Source organism: Euprymna scolopes, chromosome 12 (genome assembly GCF_053919585.1).
Source record: "Euprymna scolopes isolate OS-2025 chromosome 12, ASM5391958v1, whole genome shotgun sequence".
NCBI classification, from domain to species: Eukaryota; Metazoa; Mollusca; class Cephalopoda; order Sepiida; family Sepiolidae; genus Euprymna; species Euprymna scolopes.
This window is the reverse complement of record NC_136493.1, coordinates 74,153,025-74,177,620: the sequence shown is the minus strand read 5'-3', so window position 1 is coordinate 74,177,620 and position 24,596 is coordinate 74,153,025. Positions and strand designations below refer to the sequence as shown.

General features: G+C 32.7%; 1 protein-coding gene across 3 annotated transcripts in view; it reads left to right on the top strand.

Moving 5' to 3' along the window:
• The window catches only part of LOC145291335 (peptidoglycan-recognition protein SC2-like), a 65,385-nt gene that overhangs the window by 29,301 nt on the left and 11,488 nt on the right, over positions 1-24,596 (top strand). For all 3 annotated transcript variants that reach the window (XM_080137090.1, XM_080137091.1, XM_080137092.1), the window contains 3 exons: positions 5,380-5,422; positions 15,544-15,735; positions 24,473-24,586. In XM_080137090.1, the coding sequence (XP_079993216.1) occupies positions 5,380-5,422; positions 15,544-15,735; positions 24,473-24,586 (349 nt within the window). The remainder of the gene's footprint in view (positions 1-5,379; positions 5,423-15,543; positions 15,736-24,472; positions 24,587-24,596) is intronic.

Below are 24,596 nucleotides of genomic sequence, written 5' to 3'. Positions count from 1 at the left end.
GTTTACAAATATAAATATAGTAAGTTGCCTAAGTTTACAAATATAAATATCGTAAGTTGCCTAAGTTTACAAAAATAAATATCGTAAGTTGCCTAAGTTTACAAATATAAATATCGTAAGTTGCCTAAGTTTACAAATATAAATATCGTAAGTTGCCTAAGTTTACAAACATAAATATCGTAAGTTGCCTAAGTTTACAAACATAAATATCGTAAGTTGCTTAAGTTTACAAATATAAATATCGTAAGCTGCCTAAGTTTACAAATATAAATATCGTAAGTTGCCTAAGTTTACAAACATAAATATCGTAAGTTGCCTAAGTTTACAAACATAAATATCGTAAGTTGCCTAAGTTTACAAACATAAATATCGCAAGTTGCCTAAGTTTACAAATATAAATATCGTAAGTTGCCTAAGTTTACAAATATAAATATCGTAAGTTGCCTAAGTTTACAAATATAAATATCGTAAGTTGCCTAAGTTTACAAATATAAATATCGTAAGTTGCCTAAGTTTACAAATATAAATATCGCAAGTTGCCTAAGTTTACAAATATAAATATCCTAAGTTGCCTAAGTTTACAAATATAAATATCGTAAGTTGCCTAAGTTTACAAATATAAATATCGTAAGTTGCCTAAGTTTACAAACATAAATATCGTAAGTTGCCTAAGTTTACAAACATAAATATCGTAAGTTGCCTAAGTTTACAAATATAAATATCGCAAGTTGCCTAAGTTTACAAATATAAATATCGTAAGTTGCCTAAGTTTAAAAACATAAATATCGTAAGTTGCCTAAGTTTACAAATATAAATATCGTAAGTTGCCTAAGTTTACAAATATAAATATCGTAAGTTGCCTAAGTTTACAAATATAAATATCGTAAGTTGCCTAAGTTTACAAACATAAATATCGTAAGTTGCCTAAGTTTACAAACATAAATATCGTAAGTTGCCTAAGTTTACAAATATGAATATCGTAAGTTGCCTAAGTTTACAAATATAAATATCGTAAGTTGTCTAAGTTTACAAATATAAATATCATAAGTTGCCTAAGTTTACAAATATAAATATCGTAAGTTGCCTAAGTTTACAAATATAAATATCATAAGTTGCCTAAGTTTACAAATATAAATATCGTAAGTTGCCTAAGTTTACAAACATAAATATCGTAAGTTGCCTAAGTTTACAAACATAAATATCGCAAGTTGCTTAATTTACAAATATAAATATCGTAAGTTGCCTATGTTTACAAACATAAATATCGTAAGTTGCCTAAGTTTACAAATATAAATATCGTAAGTTGCCTAAGTTTACAAACATAAATATCGTAAGTTGCCTAAGTTTACAAATATAAATATCGTAATTGCCTAAGTTTACAAATATGAATATCGTAAGTTGCCTAAGTTTACAAATATAAATATCGTAAGTTGCCTAAGTTTACAAACATAAATATCGTAAGTTGCCTAAGTTTACAAACATAAATATCGCAAGTTGCTTAAGTTTACAAATATAAATATCGTAAGTTGCCTAAGTTTACAAATATAAATATCGTAAGTTGCCTAATTTTACAAATATAAATATCGTAAGTTGCCTAAGTTTACAAATATAAATATCGTAAGTTGCCTAAGTTTACAAACATAAATATCGTAAGTTGCCTAAGTTTACAAATATAAATATCGCAAGTTGCCTAAGTTTACAAATATAAATATCGTAAGTTGCCTGAGTTTACAAATATAAATATCGTAAGTTGCCTAAGTTTACAAATATAAATATCGCAAGTTGCCTAAGTTTACAAATATAAATATCGTAAGTTGCCTAAGTTTACAAATATAAATATCGTAAGTTGCCTAAGTTTACAAATATAAATATCGTAAGTTGCCTAAGTTTACAAACATAAATATCGTAAGTTGCCTAAGTTTACAAACATAAATATCGTAAGTTGCCTAAGTTTACAAATAACAATATCGCAAGTTGCCTAAGTTTACAAATATAAATATGATAAGTTGCCTAAGTTTACAAACATAAATATCGTAAGTTGCCTAAGTTTACAAATATGAATATCGTAAGTTGCCTAAGTTTACAAATATAAATATCGTAAGTTGTCTAAGTTTACAAATATAAATATCATAAGTTGCCTAAGTTTACAAATATAAATATCGTAAGTTGCCTAAGTTTACAAATATAAATATCATAAGTTGCCTAAGTTTACAAATATAAATATCGTAAGTTTCCTAAGTTTACAAACATAAATATCGTAAGTTGCCTAAGTTTACAAATATAAATATCGTAAGTTGCCTAAGTTTACAAACATAAATATCGTAAGTTGCCTAAGTTTACAAATATAAATATCGCAAGTTGCCTAAGTTTACAAATATAAATATCGTAAGTTGCCTAAGTTTACAAACATAAATATCGTAAGTTGCCTAAGTTTACAAACATAAATATCGTAAGTTGCCTAAGTTTACAAATATGAATATCGTAAGTTGCCTAAGTTTACAAATATAAATATCGTAAGTTGTCTAAGTTTACAAATATAAATATCATAAGTTGCCTAAGTTTACAAATATAAATATCGTAAGTTGCCTAAGTTTACAAATATAAATATCATAAGTTGCCTAAGTTTACAAATATAAATATCGTAAGTTGCCTAAGTTTACAAATATAAATATCGTAAGTTGCCTAAGTTTACAAACATAAATATCGTAAGTTGCCTAAGTTTACAAACATAAATATCGCAAGTTGCTTAAGTTTACAAATATAAATATCGTAAGTTGCCTATGTTTACAAACATAAATATCGTAAGTTGCCTAAGTTTACAAATATAAATATCGTAAGTTGCCTAAGTTTACAAACATAAATATCGTAAGTTGCCTAAGTTTACAAATATAAATATCGTAAGTTGCCTAAGTTTACAAATAACAATATCGCAAGTTGCCTAAGTTTACAAATATAAATATCGTAAGTTGCCTAAGTTTACAAACATAAATATCGTAAGTTGCCTAAGTTTACAAATATAAATATCGTAAGTTGCCTAAGTTTACAAATATAAATATCGTAAGTTGCCTAAGTTTACAAATATAAATATCGTAAGTTGCCTAAGTTTACAAACATAAATATCGTAAGTTGCCTAAGTTTACAAACATAAATATCGTAAGTTGCCTAAGTTTACAAATATAAATATCGTAAGTTGCCTAAGTTTACAAATATAAATATCGTAAGTTGCCTAAGTTTACAAACATAAATATCGTAAGTTGCTTAAGTTTACAAATATAAATATCGCAAGTTGCCTAAGTTTACAAATATAAATATCGTAAGTTGCCTAAGTTTACAAACATAAATATCGTAAGTTGCCTAAGTTTACAAATATATATATCGTAAGTTGCCCAAGTTTACAAATATAAATATCGTAAGTTGCCTAAGTTTACAAATATAAATATCGTAAGTTGCCTAAGTTTACAAACATAAATATCGTAAGTTGCCTAAGTTTACAAATATAAATATCGCAAGTTGCCTAAGTTTACAAATATAAATATCGTAAGTTTCCTAAGTTTACAAACATAAATATCGTAAGTTGCCTAAGTTTACAAATATAAATATCGTAAGTTGCCTAAGTTTACAAACATAAATATCGTAAGTTGCCTAAGTTTACAAATATAAATATCGTAAGTTGCCTAAGTTTACAAATATAAATATCGTAAGTTGCCTAAGTTTACAAACATAAATATCGTAAGTTGCCTAAGTTTACAAACATAAATATCGTAAGTTGCCTAAGTTTACAAATATAAATATCGCAAGTTGCCTAAGTTTACAAATATAAATATCGTAAGTTGCCTAAGTTTACAAACATAAATATCGTAAGTTGCCTAAGTTTACAAATATAAATATCGTAAGTTGCCTAAGTTTACAAACATAAATATCGTAAGTTGCCTAAGTTTACAAATATAAATATCGTAAGTTGCCTAAGTTTACAAACATAAATATCGTAAGTTGCCTAAGTTTACAAACATAAATATCGTAAGTTGCCTAAGTTTACAAATATAAATATCGCAAGTTGCCTAAGTTTACAAATATAAATATCGTAAGTTTCCTAAGTTTACAAACATAAATATCGTAAGTTGCCTAAGTTTACAAATATAAATATCGCAAGTTGCCCAAGTTTACAAATATAAATATCGTAAGTTTCCTAAGTTTACAAACATAAATATCGTAAGTTGCCTAAGTTTACAAATATAAATATCGTAAGTTGCCTAAGTTTACAAACATAAATATCGTAAGTTGCCTAAGTTTACAAATATAAATATCGTAAGTTGCCTAAGTTTACAAATATAAATATCGTAAGTTGCCTAAGTTTACAAACATAAATATCGTAAGTTGCCTAAGTTTACAAACATAAATATCGTAAGTTGCCTAAGTTTACAAATATAAATATCGCAAGTTGCCTAAGTTTACAAATATAAATATCGTAAGTTTCCTAAGTTTACAAACATAAATATCGTAAGTTGCCTAAGTTTACAAATATAAATATCGTAAGTTGCCTAAGTTTACAAATATAGTATCATTCTCAATATTTTATTCTAATCAGAACACTTTTCGATAAATTTCTTGTTTATATAAAAATGGTTCGAAACAAATATTCTCCATGAATTTTTGTCAAGTAATTAGAATATTTTCATGTTTCCGAGTTTTCCAAGCCATAATCAAAATTTTCTCTTGTTTGTACCATGAAGGATGATTTCTTTATTCTCTTTGTATCCTGTGACTCCTATTTCCGGCTTATTCCTAAATTATTCAATTGAGTTAAATTACATAATTATAAGAAAAATAATTGGTCACTTTATGTTGGAAATATTCTAAACAGTTTTCAAAAATATTTCTGCTGTCGTTCAAAGTTACTTGGATACTATTAACTGATGCTTTTTTATATTATGTGTACGCTGTTGATTTTAAATTCCAACATAACATTTTTAAACTCCTACATTATTTTTACTTAATGCCCATATTTGCGTCTTTCTTAATTCAATCGCCTGTCTGTTGTATCATAGTCCGAAAAAATACACTGGAACACAGGTTGAAAATAATCTGTACATATTTTAACAAAAACAAATGCCCACTATTTTTGGACTTAATTGATTCTGTAATTGAGAGTATTTATCAGTCCACAACATCTATAGAAGTATCTTTAGTTTCCTCAAAACGGGAGTACAAAATATATCCAAGTAGAGAGACACACTTTTATCAATATACGATAATGTTTGTCCACAAATATTTTCAAGGGTGATTTCGTTTATGCAGGTATCAACATTAGTTTCATTAAAATAAAACAATAACAAAGATTGTTTATGTCTATTATTTGAAAAATATGTTTTTTTATTTCAGATTATGCAAGGGTGGAGGAAATCTTTTCAAATAAAACTATGTCGTAAGTATTTTTATTCGACAGTTACGATTTAATAATTGTTAAAACTTTATCATAGGTTTTTTATATTATGGATACAGGCAAATGGATTTAACACATTATCTGACAGCCATTGAACAATATCAACTTGTAGAATTTGTTCTAATTGATTTAAAAGAAAAACATTTTATCATCAGCTTTCTTCTTTTTGACTAGGTGCATTTGTGAATTATCGGTTTCCTTAATTTTCTTAATGGCGTAGATTCATTATTCCTTGACATGATTCAGCGATATTTTGTAATACTTGTGGTTAGTTAAAAAGAAACCTTTCTGACTAAAGCAATTTTAATTTTTTGCGCCAATCCGTTGTGCCCTTTTTGGGCTATAGATTTTCTACACATTAAAAGCTGACGTTGAATTTAATCCTGCTCTATGCATACTTATTAAATATTTATGTAAAATGTCATCCCGACATAATGCTATTTAAGAATGTGTTAGGTCATTATCAATTTTGTGACTTTTTCAGTGTATTTTTCATATGAGATTCGTCCAAATTCTTTAATAACTTGAAAATTAAATTATCTAATCTCAATGAAAAATATGAGAAGACAGTATTCGTTTGATGATATATATAGGGTCAATGTTAAATGGTTATATTCAAAACGTTATCTTAGAAAAATTTGTGAGTAAATTGGAACGCATTATTCACTTAGTGATCTTTTTAGTATTCAATATATTGTTCACTCGATAGACCTGATATTTAAATATTTGTTGATTAAAATAGAAGATGTTTGAAGAGTTTCCTGACTTTTTCAGAGATTAATGTTTATTCTATATATCGATAGATTCTCACTGAAATAATTTGCAATGCAAATTCGCAACCCTAAAATGCTGTTGCTGTTATTTACTCGCTAGGAGTTGTCACACAGGCCATCATCAAAGATTTCGCTTTGAGAACAACGTGATGTTATTTAGAGTCGAGGTGACAACAAGGCTCCACAGATTTCCAGTACTCTCCACCTCTTTCGATAACCTTTGCGAATGAATTTGCTTATCGCAACAGCCGCTGACCAATGATTTCTCGTTGGTAGCGACCGTTCGTCTTCATCGGAATTTGGATGGCAATGAGCTTACCCAAGGTCTCGGTCCTCTTTACACTCATCCAATGGATGTCTAGTTAATGCTTTCTCTCCTCGGTCTTCCCCTCCCTTGACTTTCACTTATTTGGCGTGGCGCCAGTTTATAGCGACATACAAAAAATGAGGGACGGAAGGCAAGGGCGCAGGGAGTTTACTTACAATCATACAGTTTTTATGATTCCGTGTGATGTTTCTTTGTGTTTTACATCTGTACCAGTTTCTGTATGTCTGACTATATGGCCTCTGACTGTAGCTCATATGTGTTAATCTCAACACTCAAGGGTTTTCTATAATATTTCAACCGTTTTCATAATTGTTATTCATTTATCTTCTTAGCCATCCCTCTGATTCCAATCTCTCCCATTTTTTCAAGTTTTTTTAGTATTGTTTCTAGTGCTACTACTATTAGTTTTTTTAGTATTGTTTCTAGTGCTACTACTATTAGTTTTTTTAGTATTGTTTCTAGTGCTACTACTATTAGTTTTTTTTAGTATTGTTTCTAGTGCTACTACTATTAGTTTTTTTTAGTATTGTTTCTAGTGCTACTACTATTAGTTTTTTTTAGTATTGTTTCTAGTGCTACTACTATTAGTTTTTTAGTATTGTTTCTAGTGCTACTATTACTACTAGTGATTCTATGTTGTTGTTTTTTCATTTTCCACATCTGAATAGTTCTGTGTATTTGCTCTGCTTCTGTGTCTTCTTGATTTTCACTCTGTGGTTTGCTGGAACGGCAAAGTGTACAATATGGAAGGGATTTACCTTCTTGTTAACTATCGTAACATTCAGTCTTCTTGCTTGGATGGGTTTATCCGTTTTTATATTCATGTCCCATAGGATTTTGTGACTTTCATTTTTAAGTACTGCTGCTAGTTTTTGCTTGTACTATTTGTTGTGGTGTTCAAGATGCAGTTGTCAGCATAATTCTCAGTGCACTGCCTTCCACACTGGATCGTGTCTATTTTTATATTTTGGGGGGCTATTTTACTGCATTCTCTTATTATGTTACATATTGTTGCGTCTCAATGTCCACAGTGTCTGTATTTGCTGTTTTCTTGTGTCTTGTCGATTCTTGCTTTGATGTGGTTGGTTCTAATTGCGTTATCCTGTGTGGCTTTTATTAGTGATTCAGTTTCTCTGCTTAGGTTTCCTTTTTGTAGCCATGTCTAAGTGTTTTCGTTAGTCTCATCATTTGAATCCTAATGAATTGTCAGTGTAGCTGTTTCTCTTTCCACTTTTCTTTTCTTGTCTTATTTTTCGTCTCTTCTTTTTCTGTCTTGTGTGTTTTTACAGTGTCTCTTACTGTGGTAATTATTCTTTCAATGTTCTGTATTATGTGTTTTTTAAAATTCTTTTTGTGTCATTTACACAGTTTTCTCTACAAATCTCCTCTCTTTTCCCAAGTCTTTCTTTTGAACATAGAGTTCTTCAGTATCATCCTTTGGTGTAGTGCATTGCGCATGTGCATTGTGCATAGTCACGAGTCTCCTTGCCTTCTGGTTGAGATGCATCAGTTCTTCTTTAATCCAATCTATAAACGGTCCAGTGTATCTTACTAAAGATACTGCCCATGTGTTTATACCTTTAATCAGGTTTCTACTAAATAGTTTAGTTCAAAAGAGTTTTCTTGTTCTTCTGAGCTATTGTTTCCAATTTTCTCTTTTATTTCTGTTGCTTTGATAGTGTCTGATTCCAGAACTCTCAAAATTTGCAGGTATTCTTTTCAAGCGATGTTAGGGGATATGTGTCCCTCATACAAAATTTAGAAATATATTCATTACTTTCCTCATTCATATAAAAACTCCCTTCACTGAATTCTAAGATCGTTACGTTCTTCATTGATGACTTCTTGAAGAGCAGTTTTATATTTCAATCTAAACTAACGTGCCTATCGCTCTGTGGTGTTGCATTTTTTTTGTCTACATGATCATTATCCTGAGACGATAAAATCTATTTTTTTGGCATTTCATTCTTGTTGACTATTATTAGGATCGATTTTTTGTTTGCAAGATTTTGTCCATTTATATTTGCATGTCTCAGCGGATTTGGTGCTTTTCGATTTTTAATACTATCCAGATCTGTCCTTATGCCATTTATTTGCTGGTTCATAATTTAATCGTTTGCAGTTTCTGACAAAATTGTGACGTTTTTAATATTGCTTTTTTGGCTACTTTTCTGTATGTATTTATGATGTGGGTTAGCGTTTCATCTCTGTTATCCTCTGCCGTGTCCAGCAAGTCTAATACATACTTCCTTTGAATGGTGTTGTTTTGTGTAACTCGAAATAGTATTTCTGTTTCCCCTGTCCAAATATCTTTTTCGTAATAATATTCATGGTTTTAGTGTGCTATTTATTTGGTTAGTTTTATAAAAACGCTATGTAGTTACTCCTTTTCTCATTTTCGTATTTTGTTTCCCACTGCTTCTCGAATTGTTCATCTTCGTGCTGCGTAGTCTCTGTATTTTGTGTTGCATATTTTTCTAACCATTGTATCGCATGATCGACACAGTCTTTCTAACTTACCAGTCATATCTCTTCTTTTTTCATTGTGTATAGATATTAGCTTCCTACTTCTTTGGTCTAGGTATACGTTTGTACAGTTTATGAAGGGTGCGAGGAATACTTTAAAGTATTTATTCTTTTTAATAGGTTTCTACTATGCCATTTAATTTTAGTCATGTCTTTGTTGTGATGTTTCTAGAATGCCTACAAATTAACTGTATCGTGTTCTTTAGTTACTTCGACACCTCTTCATTTGTTAGTTGACTGCTTTCCATTGTTTCAAGTTTTCTTTTCATCAGACTTTTCATTTCAAACTTCATTCCTACATCCTTGCTAATGAGTTGTGGTTATTAGTGTTTATAGCTCTCATTTAGTTTGGTGCAACTAGTTTATGATATATACCACGAGGTCGTTTAATTCCCTTCTTGTAAAAGGATAATAGGTGTCTGTAAATGTATACGCGCATTACATCACTTTTTTTTTTATTTAACTTCAGTAAGTTTTAAGAGATGAAGGGGCTCCCCCCTGGAGGTAACACTTGATTCTGTTATTATTTAAATTTATATCCGAAAGCTTTTTTAAGAATAGATACTGTTCCCTTTATGGCTGCTATTTGCATCTCGTTACAGCTTGGTCTTCCAGGGATTGCTTCTAAGTATTTCTGAAGATTCTTTTTTATTAAGCTAGTTGCTCCTATCACAACCGGTGTAATGTTTATTTCTTTCAGAGACCATGTCGGTTTTAGATAACTTTTTAGGTCCTGATATTTTGTTATATTTTCCCGTTCAACTCTATTAGGGCTAAACTCATTTGGGACTGTGACATCGATAATGAGCGCAGTTCTTTTGGGCTTACTCCATTTTACAATGTCTGGTTTGATGGCCTTGTCTTTTATGTATCTGCCCGCCTGTATGTCTTTGTCATACAAAACAATCACTTTTCCCTTTGATGTTATCGGTGGTGGTTCATATTCCCAGATGTTCGTCAATCTGTCAAGTTACATCTCTCCACAGATCTTCCAATGGAGGTACTTACATACTTTGTTGTGACGGGCCATCTGCCAATAAGATTGGGCATGCAGACATTAGGTGGGGTGTGCTCTCAATTGCTGAGTGGCAAAACCGTCATTAGCTATTTGCTTGTAGGCCAGCCATTTTTTTTATTATCTATTTGTGAGTGAGCCTTGATCTTGACTGGCTACAATGAGTATTTCCTCGTCAAATGGAAGTCTCCCGCTCTTAAGCCATTGGAGTGAAGCATTCCTGTCTATATATTCCTGTTTAAGCTCCACCGGCAACTTTCCTGCTCTTTTATTCTGTCCCCATCCTTGTTTTCTTGTGTCTATCTCGATTTCGGTGTATTTCTTTCACTTTTTTCTTGTAATCTTTGTTGCTGGTTCACCATATACCTCGGCAGTATTTTCCAGTATGACACCCCCAAAGTTTTCAGTAAGCTTTGTGATTGAAGTTTGTTGAGGTAGACGTTCATGGTGGTCCCTCACTATTTCTATTGTCATATCTTTTGAGCTTTTGATATACGGCCCCATGCTTACTATTGTGGCTTGATATGCATGGTTTATTTCAGTGAAACCGAGGCCACCCTCTTTTCGTGATAAGTATATCCTGTCCATACATTGGTTTCGGTATATTATTTTATGTAAGGTTAGGAGTTTCCTGGTCTTTGTGTCTAGCCTATTGATATTGCACCAGTCAATAATACCAAACCCATATGTGATGACAGGGATTGCAAGTTGATTTATGGCAGTTATTTTGTTTTTGGGGCTTAATTCGGATTTGAGGATTTTTAAGGTGTGCTGTGTATTCTTGTTCCACCTTATATCTCATTTTTTCATGCTCCACAGTTATATTCTCCTCTAAACCGAGGACACTTATACGTCGCATCCTCTCCTAGATTTTCAATAAAGCCATCATTGAACCAAATATTTTCGGATGTCGTCTTTTTCCCTTTTTTATTGTGCATTTGCCACATTTGTTAAATCCAAACTCCATCCTCTGTGAAAATCTTTACAGTTTCTATTAGGGAAACAAGTTGTTTTCCATAAAAAGTAGATGATTTACTCTTTTACCTTTTTCTATTTTCCTCATGTGTAAGTTATTGAATGGCATATTAAGTATGGTAAATAGCAGTTCAGGGGTTTCGATGTATGATGCTGCAATGAAACATTTTATCAGCTTTTATTCTGTCAGTTTCATGTTTCTATTGTTTCTGCATAAAATTATAATTTGGTCATATATTTTGTAAAATATTCATGCATTCAATATTAACTATGATTGGGAGATTGTTTCATAGAATTTCTTATTATCGATCCATGCCATGTTTTTTTTTTATTTAATTCAGGTCAATGTATAGTAGATCATTTATTTCTCTTCTCATCTTCCGACATCATTTCTGTTTCAAGTATTCCATGATTATTGATGTAGTAGTAGATCCATTTACTAATACATGCCGTTAACATTGACCACGTGATTGTGAGGGAGTTTTGTCAGTTTCTAGTCGCTTTAGATGATTTTCTTATTGCTGCTGTATTGAATTAATGTAGTTCTCCCTTAAATCAACTACTTGTGTACATTCTTTTCATGAAGGCATTAACTTAAATGTAAGTCTTTTTATATATGCTCTAAATATTTGAATTCTATCATAGAATCCATGTATTCTGTTTAGGTCAGATGCTTTGCAAATGTTATTATTTGCATTTACTAGCAGTTCTAACACGGGCTATCACCAGAAATTATTCTTTGACATTGGTGTCTGGGTCACAATAAGTCTTCCCAGATATACAATACTCTTCACATCTTTGCAAATGTTTTTAACTGCTTGCCATCGTCGTTTCTCTGGCAATAAACATTAATCTTCACTAGAATTTAGGTTAAAACGATTCTCAACTTCGCTTCATTTTTCCTCAGTTTGTTATGTGATTTCGCTTTATTCAGTTTGTTATGTGATTTCGCTTTATTCAGTTTGTTATGTGATTTCGCTTTATTCAGTTTGTTATGTGATTTCGCTTTATTCAGTTTGTTATGTGATTTCGCTTTATTCAGTTTGTTATGTGATTTCGCTTTATTCAGTTTGTTATGTCATTTCGCTTTATTCAGTTTGTTATGTGATTTCGCTTTATTCAGTTTGTTATGTGATTTCGCTTTATTCAGTTTGTTATGTGATTTCGCTTTATTCAGTTTGTTATGTGATTTCGCTTTATTCAGTTTGTTATGTGATTTCGCTTTATTCAGTTTGTTATGTGATTTCGCTTTATTCAGTTTGTTATGTGATTTCGCTTTATTCAGTTTGTTATGTGATTTCGCTTTATTCAGTTTGTTATGTGATTTCGCTTTATTCAGTTTGTTATGTGATTTCGCTTTATTCAGTTTGTTATGTGATTTCGCTTTATTCAGTTTGTTATGTGATTTCGCTTTATTCAGTTTGTTATGTCATTTCGCTTTATTCAGTTTGTTATGTGATTTCACTTTATTCAGTTTGTTATGTGATTTCGCTTTATTCAGTTTGTTATGTGATTTCACTTTATTCAGTTTGTTATGTGATTTCGCTTTATTCAGTTTGTTATGTGATTTCGCTTTATTCAGTTTGTTATGTGATTTCGCTTTATTCAGTTTGTTATGTGATTTCGCTTTATTCAGTTTGTTATTTCATTTCGCTTTATTCAGTTTGTTATGTGATTTCACTTTATTCAGTTTGTTATGTGATTTCGCTTTATTCAGTTTGTTATGTGATTTCGCTTTATTCAGTTTGTTATGTGATTTCGCTTTATTCAGTTTGTTATGTGATTTCACTTTATTCAGTTTGTTATGTCATTTCGCTTTATTCAGTTTGTTATGTGATTTCGCTTTATTCAGTTTGTTATGTGATTTCGCTTTATTCAGTTTGTTATGTGATTTCACTTTATTCAGTTTTTTATGTCATTTCGCTTTATTCAGTTTGTTATGTGATTTCGCTTTATTCAGTTTGTTATGTGATTTCGCTTTATTCAGTTTGTTATGTGATTTCGCTTTATTCAGTTTGTTATGTGATTTCGCTTTATTCAGTTTGTTATGTGATTTCCCTTTATTCAGTTTGTTATGTCATTTCGCTTTATTCAGTTTGTTATGTCATTTCGCTTTATTCAGTTTGTTATGTGATTTCGCTTTATTCAGTTTGTTATGTGATTTCGCTTTATTCAGTTTGTTATGTGATTTCGCTTTATTCAGTTTGTTATATCATTTCGCTTTATTCAGTTTGTTATATCATTTCGCTTTATTCAGTTTGTTATGTGATTTTGCTTTATTCAGTTTGTTATGTCATTTCGCTTTATTCAGTTTGTTATGTGATTTCGCTTTATTCAGTTTGTTATGTGATTTCGCTTTATTCAGTTTGTTATGTGATTTCGCTTTATTCAGTTTGTTATGTGATTTCGCTTTATTCAGTTTGTTATGTCATTTCGCTTTATTCAGTTTGTTATGTGATTTCGCTTTATTCAGTTTGTTATGTCATTTCGCTTTATTCAGTTTGTTATGTGATTTCGCTTTATTCAGTTTGTTATGTGATTTCGCTTTATTCAGTTTGTTATGTGATTTCGCTTTATTCAGTTTGTTATGTGATTTCGCTTTATTCAGTTTGTTATGTGATTTCGCTTTATTCAGTTTGTTATGTGATTTCGCTTTATTCAGTTTGTTATGTCATTTCGCTTTATTCAGTTTGTTATGTGATTTCGCTTTATTCAGTTTGTTATGTGATTTCGCTTTATTCAGTTTGTTATGTGATTTCGCTTTATTCAGTTTGTTATGTGATTTCGCTTTATTCAGTTTGTTATGTGATTTCGCTTTATTCAGTTTGTTATGTGATTTCGCTTTATTCAGTTTGTTATGTGATTTCGCTTTATTCAGTTTGTTATGTCATTTCGCTTTATTCAGTTTGTTATGTCATTTCGCTTTATTCAGTTTGTTATGTGATTTCGCTTTATTCAGTTTGTTATGTGATTTCGCTTTATTCAGTTTGTTATGTGATTTCGCTTTATTCAGTTTGTTATGTGATTTCGCTTTATTCAGTTTGTTATGTGATTTCGCTTTATTCAGTTTGTTATGTCATTTCGCTTTATTCAGTTTGTTATGTGATTTCGCTTTATTCAGTTTGTTATGTCATTTCGCTTTATTCAGTTTGTTATGTGATTTCGCTTTATTCAGTTTGTTATGTGATTTCGCTTTATTCAGTTTGTTATGTGATTTCGCTTTATTCAGTTTGTTATGTGATTTCGCTTTATTCAGTTTGTTATGTCATTTCGCTTTATTCAGTTTGTTATGTGATTTCGCTTTATTCAGTTTGTTATGTCATTTCGCTTTATTCAGTTTGTTATGTCATTTCGCTTTATTCAGTTTGTTATGTCATTTCGCTTTATTCAGTTTGCTCGATTTCAGTGTTAATCTTTTGACCGTCTTCCACTTGTGGGTTCTCAACAACGGGTGTTTCTCGATCTTTTAGACCATCTTTTGATGGATTTCTAACAGTTCAAAAAATCAGAATCTCTTGGGGATTTGGCTGGCTTTGTCTATAATCCTATTTTTAGTTGCGGGGTAGGCATGAGACATGCTCCATAGATAGTTCATTAATTTCTGGAAGCCTTTCTCTTTTGGTTTGTTTCTGTAAAAGCATTCCATAACCTATCTATTCTTTTTTGTAGTCCATTTCTTTTTATGGCATTTTAATTTGCTGTTCTTTTCATTGCTATTTTTCTTGTATTTAATCCGATTTAGGGTAGTATCTGGAATTAGAGAGGTTGATTACCTGGTAATTGTCTATGAGTTCTTTTCTGAAATTAGATTAGGAGCCAACATTTGTAGGACGCACATAGGATCCCTCATTTCGCCCAACGAAAGAGTATCGAAGAGTTGTTGAAACTCCTCTTTTCTTAAAAGGAAAAAAGAGACAAGATTCCTGTCCACATTTGCATAGGAAGCAGAAGCGTGGGGACATTTCGTTTTGTTATTTATTTAACGTATTCATCCTACGAAACTTTAAAAAAAAATCGAAGATTGAAATTTTAAAAGTTCATATTTACAGTAATCGATTAAATTGTAATAATCTTATTTGCACTTAATTATTGTTTGAGTTAAACGATAACTTTTTAAGGGTTGTGTCAAGGCATCACAAAATTTAAACTTCATGTATTAGGGGGCAAATGAATGAATAAAGAGTAAATACAATTTCAATGTTGCCACATGATTCTTTTATGGAGAACATTCTAGAAAGATATTCAAACAAGATTGAAATTTTAATAGTATGTATTTACCGTAGCCATTGATACAATTATAACAATCCTATTTAACTCTCGTTTAACTTGGACGATAACTTTTAAACGCTTGGTTGTTGTTGTTCTTCTTCTTCTTGTTATTATTATTATTATAATGATTATTATAATGATTATTATTATTATTATTATTATTATTATTATTATTATTATTATTATTATTATTATTATTATTATTATTATTATTCAGAGCACCAACAAAGTTGTCCCAAAATTATCACCCGCAAAGAATGGGGTGCGCTAAAGCCGAAGGCGCGCACTCCGCTATCAACTCCAGTGAAATATGCCGTGATACATCACTCCGATACGCCTAAGTGTCACAGCAAAATGAAATGCATTGAAAGAGTAAGAAGTATTCAGGAATACCACATGCATCACAATCGTAAGTCTAAAAGATTGCATAATCGAAATTCTCCTAAACATATAATGGACTAAATATTTTAGAATACTGAATAACATAAGACTAGAAAATATCGTAACACTCGAGTAATCCGAAATATTTAATAACCTTAATACACAAGAATGTCAACTTACATTAAGATGAGAAAATAAAAAGCGTTTAGTTTAATAATAAAAATGCACAGTCATTTTGAAAGCCTTAAATATTCCGGAATATTAAATTACCTAAAATATAAATTGTTGTAAAACTGGTATTCAGGAATATAGAATATTTCATACACTCCGGAATATTAAATAACTACACGACATTGGAATGGCAACTAACCCTTACACTCGAACATATTGAATAAACAATATACTCCAAAACAATTGATTAACTGAAATATTCTGGAATGTTGAATGAGCTTAACAAAATGAAGTGTCAAACAACTGTAATATTCCGAAATACAGAATACGAGAACTAATTCAGAATATTTAATAACCTAAATATAAAAGATTAATCGCAGGCGTATTCCAATTTAGCCATCGGTGCAAATTGCATATAATTTGTTTTGAAAAAGTGGGTCGAATATAGCAGGTCACCTCATAAGTTTTGTCCAGATAATTATTTTCCGAAATTTAATAGCAAGTGCGAATGTTAAATAGAGTAAAGTAAATTGATATATCGTATATAAATATACTTACCAGTAGATGAATATATTTGACATTATTTTCTTGGCTTGCACAATCTGGTAAATGGTCATTAGCGATCATGCACAGCTCTTCGTAAAAGTAACAAAACAATATTGGCTGGTGATAAATACGTAACAAAAACTATTTAACGTAAAGTAGAAAGAGCAATGGCTGTACTTACTCATATTATTGTTTGCCACTCAGCATCTATACACCATGGTAATACACGGACTTCTTTGAACTGCTATGACAAGCAGCAAAGGGGGCGACGAACTCTAGAGTAGTTGAAGAATACAGAAATAACGATATATTATACGGTAGCTATGTCGCTGAAACTGGTCTCAAATCATTATTAAATGATAGATGAAAAAAAAGGGATTTTTTTATTTAGATGTAAAAAGTGGTTTATTTTGTCTATCAAATACACAGGATTTCCCCCATTCAATTTAATCCACTTGAATACTTAATATCATATCTACAGTATATTTGTTTTATCGCGCGATTGCCTCAATGGCCGAGGTAGCTCGAACGAAATCCGATAAAGCTTTAAAGTCGGCATGTCGACTGCATAAAGTCAAACTGATGAGTTTTTGTTAAAGAATTGAAGGAAACGCAATGCAACAACAGCGGAGGATCTCTGTTATTTTCAGAAATGTTTTCGAATTTTCACAGTTACGGGATTTTTAATTTGAATCACTTGAAAATTTTATTTTTATTTTGATACAACAAAAACAACGAGGAGGATTTTAATTATTTTCATCAAAATTGGAAATATTCTAAGAATTTTTACCGAAACAGAGTCGCGTTTCTTTTGCTAGTGTCTTTTTAACTTTTAACAAGAACTATAGTTTATTTAAAATAAAGATTCAACGCGTTCCATTTGTTCATCGGTCGTTACTAACACAAATTGGAATCGTCTTTCGAATGTTTCACTACCTATAAAAACAAAGACAAAAACAACTAAATTATTTATATAAGTATCCATAGTATCCATTAGCCAATCCCCTGCTATGGGCAAATAACTTCACTGCCATGACATGATACCTTGGAAAAGGCAAAGGCTAAGAGAGTAAACGCTGACAAAAATCCGTAACACCTTTCCGGCAAATGCTGAAGCCGCGCTGGCACTGATTGTATTAGTTTGACTTTCCGTCGGACTCTGCAACCCTGGCAGGAGGATCCTGGTAACTGAGCACATCTAGGTCTCCTTATTACCCGCCCAGACCTAGACTAGAATAGGCCAGGGCAGGTCCTCCTGCAAGTGGTAAACTGTAAAGCAGTACAACCTATTCCAATGAGGTAGAGTGGATTCCTTAGCCATAGTGAAAGCAACCCATCTAGGAAGTAAACTTAAAAATAATTTTTAAAAAATCGAGACTTGGAAATACAGACTGATATGCAGAGTTAAAATCCTTGTCTCATGTAGAAGGAAATATTTTCTTTAATACTTGGTTGTACAATGCTTAACATTACACATTAACAATACTTTCCAATGTGTGTAATTACACATTAACAGCTATTTGTAAAGAATATGTAATTTACAATTAATTGCACCAGGATCATTCTTTTTCATGGAACCACTCTTTATGGTATAACTGTGGAGATGGATCTAGTCCCTGCTCAATCAGGTCTATCTCTGATCATCATACATCTTCTGGTGCATTATATGATGGAGTTGCCATGCACCTTTCTGGGCGAATAGTTTCTGAATGACAATAGCCAGTTCCACCTACAAATAAGCATCTTGTGAACTGTAAAAAAACACCATTATTAACTCACTCAACGCCAGAATAATTGACCTACATAGTCGACTGGAAGAATTTTAAACAATGCAAAATCACTAGAGTTAGATATTATAGCAGTTCAAGAATATCATTTCTATAATCAAGGTAACACCCCCAAGATGCAGACTCTTGGCAACTCATTACATTATCCACATCAAAGATGAAAGCGTTTTGTAAAACTTCAGATTACTGTGACATTTTAATAATAACTTTAATGAATCGATTAATAAATCTTCCCTAAATTTCAGTTTCTTTATAAAATTGTAAATGTTTTCTTTTAGCAGCAAAATATGAGTATGGTCTATACTTTGCATTGAAATCGATCCATAGCTGTGTGGATTTCAATTTCTCCTAAAGAGTCCGTAAGTTTTAAATTGTAGACATTTTCTACATTTATGTTGTGGTGGCAACCACTTATTTGCATATGCGAATAACATAACACTATAAATGGCAAGCCTAGGTTGGCCTTGGTGTGTCTTACTCAAATGCCACCGGAAGTGACGCCGAAGAGCGTACATGTCCTCCCACCAAGACTCTCTGACTCGACACCGTCATTTGTACATATTGTAAATATACCTTTTCTTTAATACACTTATTATTGCGTTATCTTGTTGTTTGCGTCTTCATTGTATTTCCTTACTAATTATTGTTCAACCTTGCAACCACAACAGTTGGCGACGAGATATGAAGCGTCAAATATAACAGTTTGACGAAGAACTATTTAAAAAAAAAGTAAAACGCAAAGGTTGACCATTTTTTTTAAGGAATGCAAAGTGTTGACGAGCAAACGGATTTTACGCTAAAGAGAAGTTTCAACTCAAGTGAAAAAAAACAAAAAAACTCTAACGTGGCAAAAGCGACAATTTACGCCGTTTTCTGGGAATCCGACTTGCAAACGAATGTAAAAGTGAATTTTTGTTTTGTCGCTACACGACAAATCTTACTAAAGGACCAACTTGCAAACGAAAAGCGAACTTGTTCTGTCGCAAAAACGACAGGTCAGACCCGTATTACGAAAAGCAAGGAAGTAACCTACGAAAAAAGTTCACCAGTGGATTCTAATTACTGTTCTCCGGAAACAAAACAACAACTAAAGGACTTTTGAATTAATGTTTTGGTTGACGTCGGTACTAAAAGGAAATACCACAGCTAAAACTAAAATTCAAGGAAAGGATTTTTTTTCTTGAAGTTGTCACTGAATAACGGATAATACAGTAAAACGTCACGGAAAAAAAGGTAATCTCAATTTAAGAGGTATTTTAATTACTAAAATACTAGAGAAAAAAAACTCAAAGAACTAAATGTACTGCATACATTTATTCAATTGTGACTCGATTAAAAAAAACAAAACAAAAAAAAACCCAAACTTTTATTTTGTGGAAAGAGTTACTTATTAGTAAGTGCCTAAAAACGGAAAGTCAATTCCATTTCGTGATTCCAGATAAACCTGTTTTATTCTTTTTTTTGCAGCGTGACTCGCAAAAAGAATATATTATTGCAAGCAGCGATATTATTATGGAAAACAGGAGCTTACAGCAATTTGCTTTTTTGTTGTAACCCAAACCGGTGTATATTGTACATGGTACAATATTTTTTTTTTAACTACACACTAAAAAAAAACAAAAAAAAAACATGGAAGACTTATCAAAAATGTTCATGCAATTTTTACAAGCACAGGCTGAGCGGGATGAACGCAGACAAGCTACACAAAACGAGCTTTTGCAAACACAAATACAGGAACAGGCTGACCTCGAGGAAAAGAGAGAGGACAGATTATTGAAATGACAGAAGGAACAAGAAGAAAAGCAGAAAATGGCACAATTAAAGCAGAAAAAACTGCAATTGGAACAGGAAGAAAGGCATAAGAAACTACAATTAGAATATGAAGAAAGACAGGAGGAACGTTTTGCTAAAACACTGGAACTACTACAGAGTAATCGAGAAAATGTCGATAGTGTTAATTTCTCCCATACAACTATTTTTAATAGCATGGACACATTTCATTATGTGCCTGAGGAAGAGAAGAATTTTGAAGCATACTACACAAGATACGAGGATGTTTTTCAACTGGACTGTAAAAATTGGCCAAATAGTCAGAAAGTGAGCCTCTCACTCAGAAAATTGGGTATATCAGAACACAGCAAATTCGTAGATTACATATTACCTAGAAAAACTGCGGAATTAGAGTTCATGGAAGCTGTAAAATTACTAAAAGAATTATTTAATCCAAATATATCTCTTTTTCATAAAAGATGGCTGTGCATGAATCTAAGAAAGATGGACAACCAAGATTATTTGACATACGCATCAGTTGTCAATAAAAACTGCGATAATTTTAAGCTTGCAGAACTAACGGTAGAAGATTTTAAATGTCTAATCTTCGCTCAAGAGTTAGTTTCCACGAAAAATGCAGAAATACGCAGACGAGTGTTGTCTAAGCTGGAATCTGAGCAAGATTTAACCCTCCAGAAACTAGCAGAGGACTGTGAAAGGGCCATTACACTAAAAAAGGATTCAAAAATATAGAAGAATCCGGAGTGGCATATGTAAGAAAAGTTAGAAAACCATACACACCAACCAAGAACTTTACAAAGAAAAGCAATGGAACGGGATATTCCAAAGATAATAACCATAAATATAGTATAGAATATAACAAGCCTCTTCCTAGATATAACTGTAAGAGATGTGCAGAAAAGCATTGGGAATCAGATTGTCCTTATAAGAAGAAAAAATGCTACATTTGTAAGAAGGTGGGACACAAAAGCGATTGCTGCAGATATAAAGATTACACCAGAAAGAGAGTACAGCAAACAAAATCAAATACAAAATTAGACAAAGATCGGCGAAAATACGTAAAAGTGGAAATATTTAAAACATCAATAAAGTTACAACTCGACTCCGGCTCCGATGTTTCTATAATAAACCTGAATACGTGGAAAAAGTTGGGAAAACCGGCCATGATGAAAACTAGTAAAGCAGCCCGGACGGTAACTGGTGGTGGTATAAAATTTGAAGGAGAAGTTGTCCTCCCGATAAAATTGAAAGGGATTTCGAAGAAATTAAAAATATTCGTACTAAAAAATAGTGAAAATCTGTTTGGAATAGATTTAATTGAGAAATTCGGACTATGGGATAAGCCAATCAATACATTCTGTAAAAAATTAGAATGTTCTTCTCCAACAACAGTAAATATAAAAGACGATTTAAAAGAATTATTTCCTGAGGCATTCACGACTAACTTAGGTCGCTGCAATAAATTCAAGGCCTCGTTTGAACTTAAAGAAAACGCCAGCCCAATTTTTAGAAAAAAGCGAAATGTTCCGTTCGCTGGGTTGGAAAAGATTGATAAAGAATTAAATAGATTGGAACAGACGGGAATTCTATAAAAAATAGAACACAGCGAGTGGGCAGCCCCCACCGTATACGTAAAGAAAAAGAATGACGAAGTTAGTGTGCGCAGACTTTTCGACCGGGGTCAACTCCCTATTAAAAGATCACCATTACCCCCTACCAAGCGCAGAGGAAATATTCACGAAGTTGAATGGGGGTAATATCTTCTCCAAGATAGACTTGAGCGACGCGTATTTGCAAATACCGGTCGAGGAGAATTGCTCAAAAATACTATGCATCAATACGCATAAGGGATTCATTATACAAATACAACCGATTGCCTTTTGGCATCAAAGTAGCGCCTGCCATCTTTCAGCAAGCGATGGACACCATGCTAAGTGGTATTGAGTGCGCATGTGCATACCTGGACGACATTGTTGTCAGGAGCAAATCCCTAGAAGAACATAAGGAACATTTGAAACAAGTATTTACTCGAATACAAGAATTCGGCTTTAAAGTAAAAGAAAGTAAATGTGACTTTTGTATGAGCGAGATTAAGTATCTTGGACACATAATAAACAAACATGGACGACGTCCAGACCCAGACAGATCTGCGGCAATAAAAAATATGCCAGCACCCGATAATGTAACAACCTTGCAGAGTTTCTTAGGATTCGCAAATTATTACCAATCTTTTATTGAAGGAATACATAACTTGCTAGCCCCCTTAAATAATCTGCTTAAAAAGTATACACCGTGGAACTGGACGCAAGAATGTCAAACCGCTTTTGACAAAATAAAGAGCGCACTAACATCCGAATTATTCTTAACGCACTTTGACACAAACTTAAAAATAGTCGTCGCTAGTGACGCTAGCTCCTACGGCTTAGGAGCATGCATTCAACATATTATGCCGGATGGGTCTAGAAAACCAATAGCGCACGCTTCGAGAACGCTGATACCAGCCGAAAGGGCATATTCACAAATCGAAAAAAAAAACGTTGAGCATAATCTTTGCCGTGACTAAATTTCACCGATATTTATATGGTAGACAATTCATACTTGAAACCGACCATAAACCGTTAGTCACGATCTATGGATCAAAAAAAGGATTGCCGGTATACACCGCAAATAGATTGCTGCGCTGGGGTACAATACTACTTAATTACGATTTCCAGCTACAACATCTAGCATAAAAAAAGATTTGCCATGCGGATGGACTGTCAAGACTGATACCACAGAAACACAATCTGGAAGAATCAGTCATTGCAGCAATTCGGACAAATGTTGAAGTAAAAATTATGGTAGCAAACATCATTAAGGAACTACCCGTAACTTTGTCGGACATTAAAAGGGAAGCCTAGAAAGACGAATATATAAAGGACATAAAAGAGAAAATTATAACGGACACAAAGGTGCAGGAAGTTTTCTCCATATGTGACGATGTGTTACTGTACAGCGAGAGAGTGGTAATACCCAAAACATTGCAGAATAGGATGTTTAGAGATTTCCACACAGGACATCCGGGGATAAATCGAATGAAGTCGTTAATGAGAAGCTACGTGTACTGGCGTAACATGGACACTGACATAGCGACAACAATTGATAAATGTAAAGGATGCCAGTTAGCGGCAAAATCTCCACCTATAGTACACAAACCTTGGCCGAAAACCGACCAACCATGGTCGAGAATCCACATGGACTTCGCTGGTCCAGTAGGTGAAAACTATTATTTAATTGTAGTGGATAGTTTCACAAAATGGCCGGAGGTAATGCGTTGCAGGAATCCAACAACGAACAACTCAATAGGGTTCCTACACGAGTTGTTTGCAAGATTCGGTGTACCAGACACACTGGTCACTGACAACGGAACGCAGTTCACATCCGCAGAGTTTAAGGAATTTTGCGACACGTTCCGAGTGAAGCACATCACGACTCCGCCGTATCATCCAAGGTCGAACGGCCTCGCGGAAAGGTTCGTGGACACGCTAAAACGAGCGTTAAAGAAATCCATTGGAACACCAACAGAAAAAGCTTTGCAACAATTCTTGCAAGTATATAGGATTACACCACATCCTAGTACACCATCAAACATATCACCAGCTGATCTAATGTTTGCCAGAAAGGTAAAATCAGCGTTTGACAAACTATTGCCAAGGCAGGCAGTTATCCGAAACACTACACACACGAGAAGAAAGAAATATAACTCGGGAGATCGAGTATATTTTAAGTGCTACAGAAATAACACATCTTACTGGGAATGTGGAGTAGTGGATAAACGCATTGGTGATTGTACATACATGATTAAAGGTCCACAGAATATACATAAAAGGCAACTAAATCAGATAAAAAACGTCATATCCAAGATGATGATGATACGACAACAGTCGAAGAGGAGGACACCATAGATATCATATACGAATCTTTTAATTTGGAACCGCCTCAAAATGCACGTGAATCCCGAAGATCAGGTAGAAAAAGAAAAGTGAATGAACCATTAATGGTAAACCCCCCAAAAAAGGATTTGAAATCTGTGTGACTTCAAATCTTGGGAGGGGGGTGTTGTGGTGGCAACCACTTATTTGCATATGCGAATAACATAACACTATAAATGGCAAGCCTAGGTTGGCCTTGGGGTGTCTTACTCAAATGCCACCGGAAGTGACGCCGAAGAGCGTACATGTCCTCCCACCAAGACTCTCTGACTCGACACCGTCATTTGTACAAATATACCTTTTCTTTAATACACTTATTATTGCGTTATCTTGTTGTTTGCGTCTTCATTGTATTTCCTTACTAATTATTGTTCAACCTTGACCCACAACAATTTACATAATGGATATTGGTCAAAATTGAAAAAGGATTCTAGAAATAAGGTTTATTAGAAAAACATTATTTTGCATTCATGTTTTAGACCATTTTCTTTTTCTGTAGATTGGAGCGATATTGGATATAACTTTCTGATCGGCAGCGACGGTAACGTGTACGAAGGACGTGGATCGGATACAGTTGGAGCCCACACCAAGTTCTACAATTCTCAGTCTATCGGTACGTAACA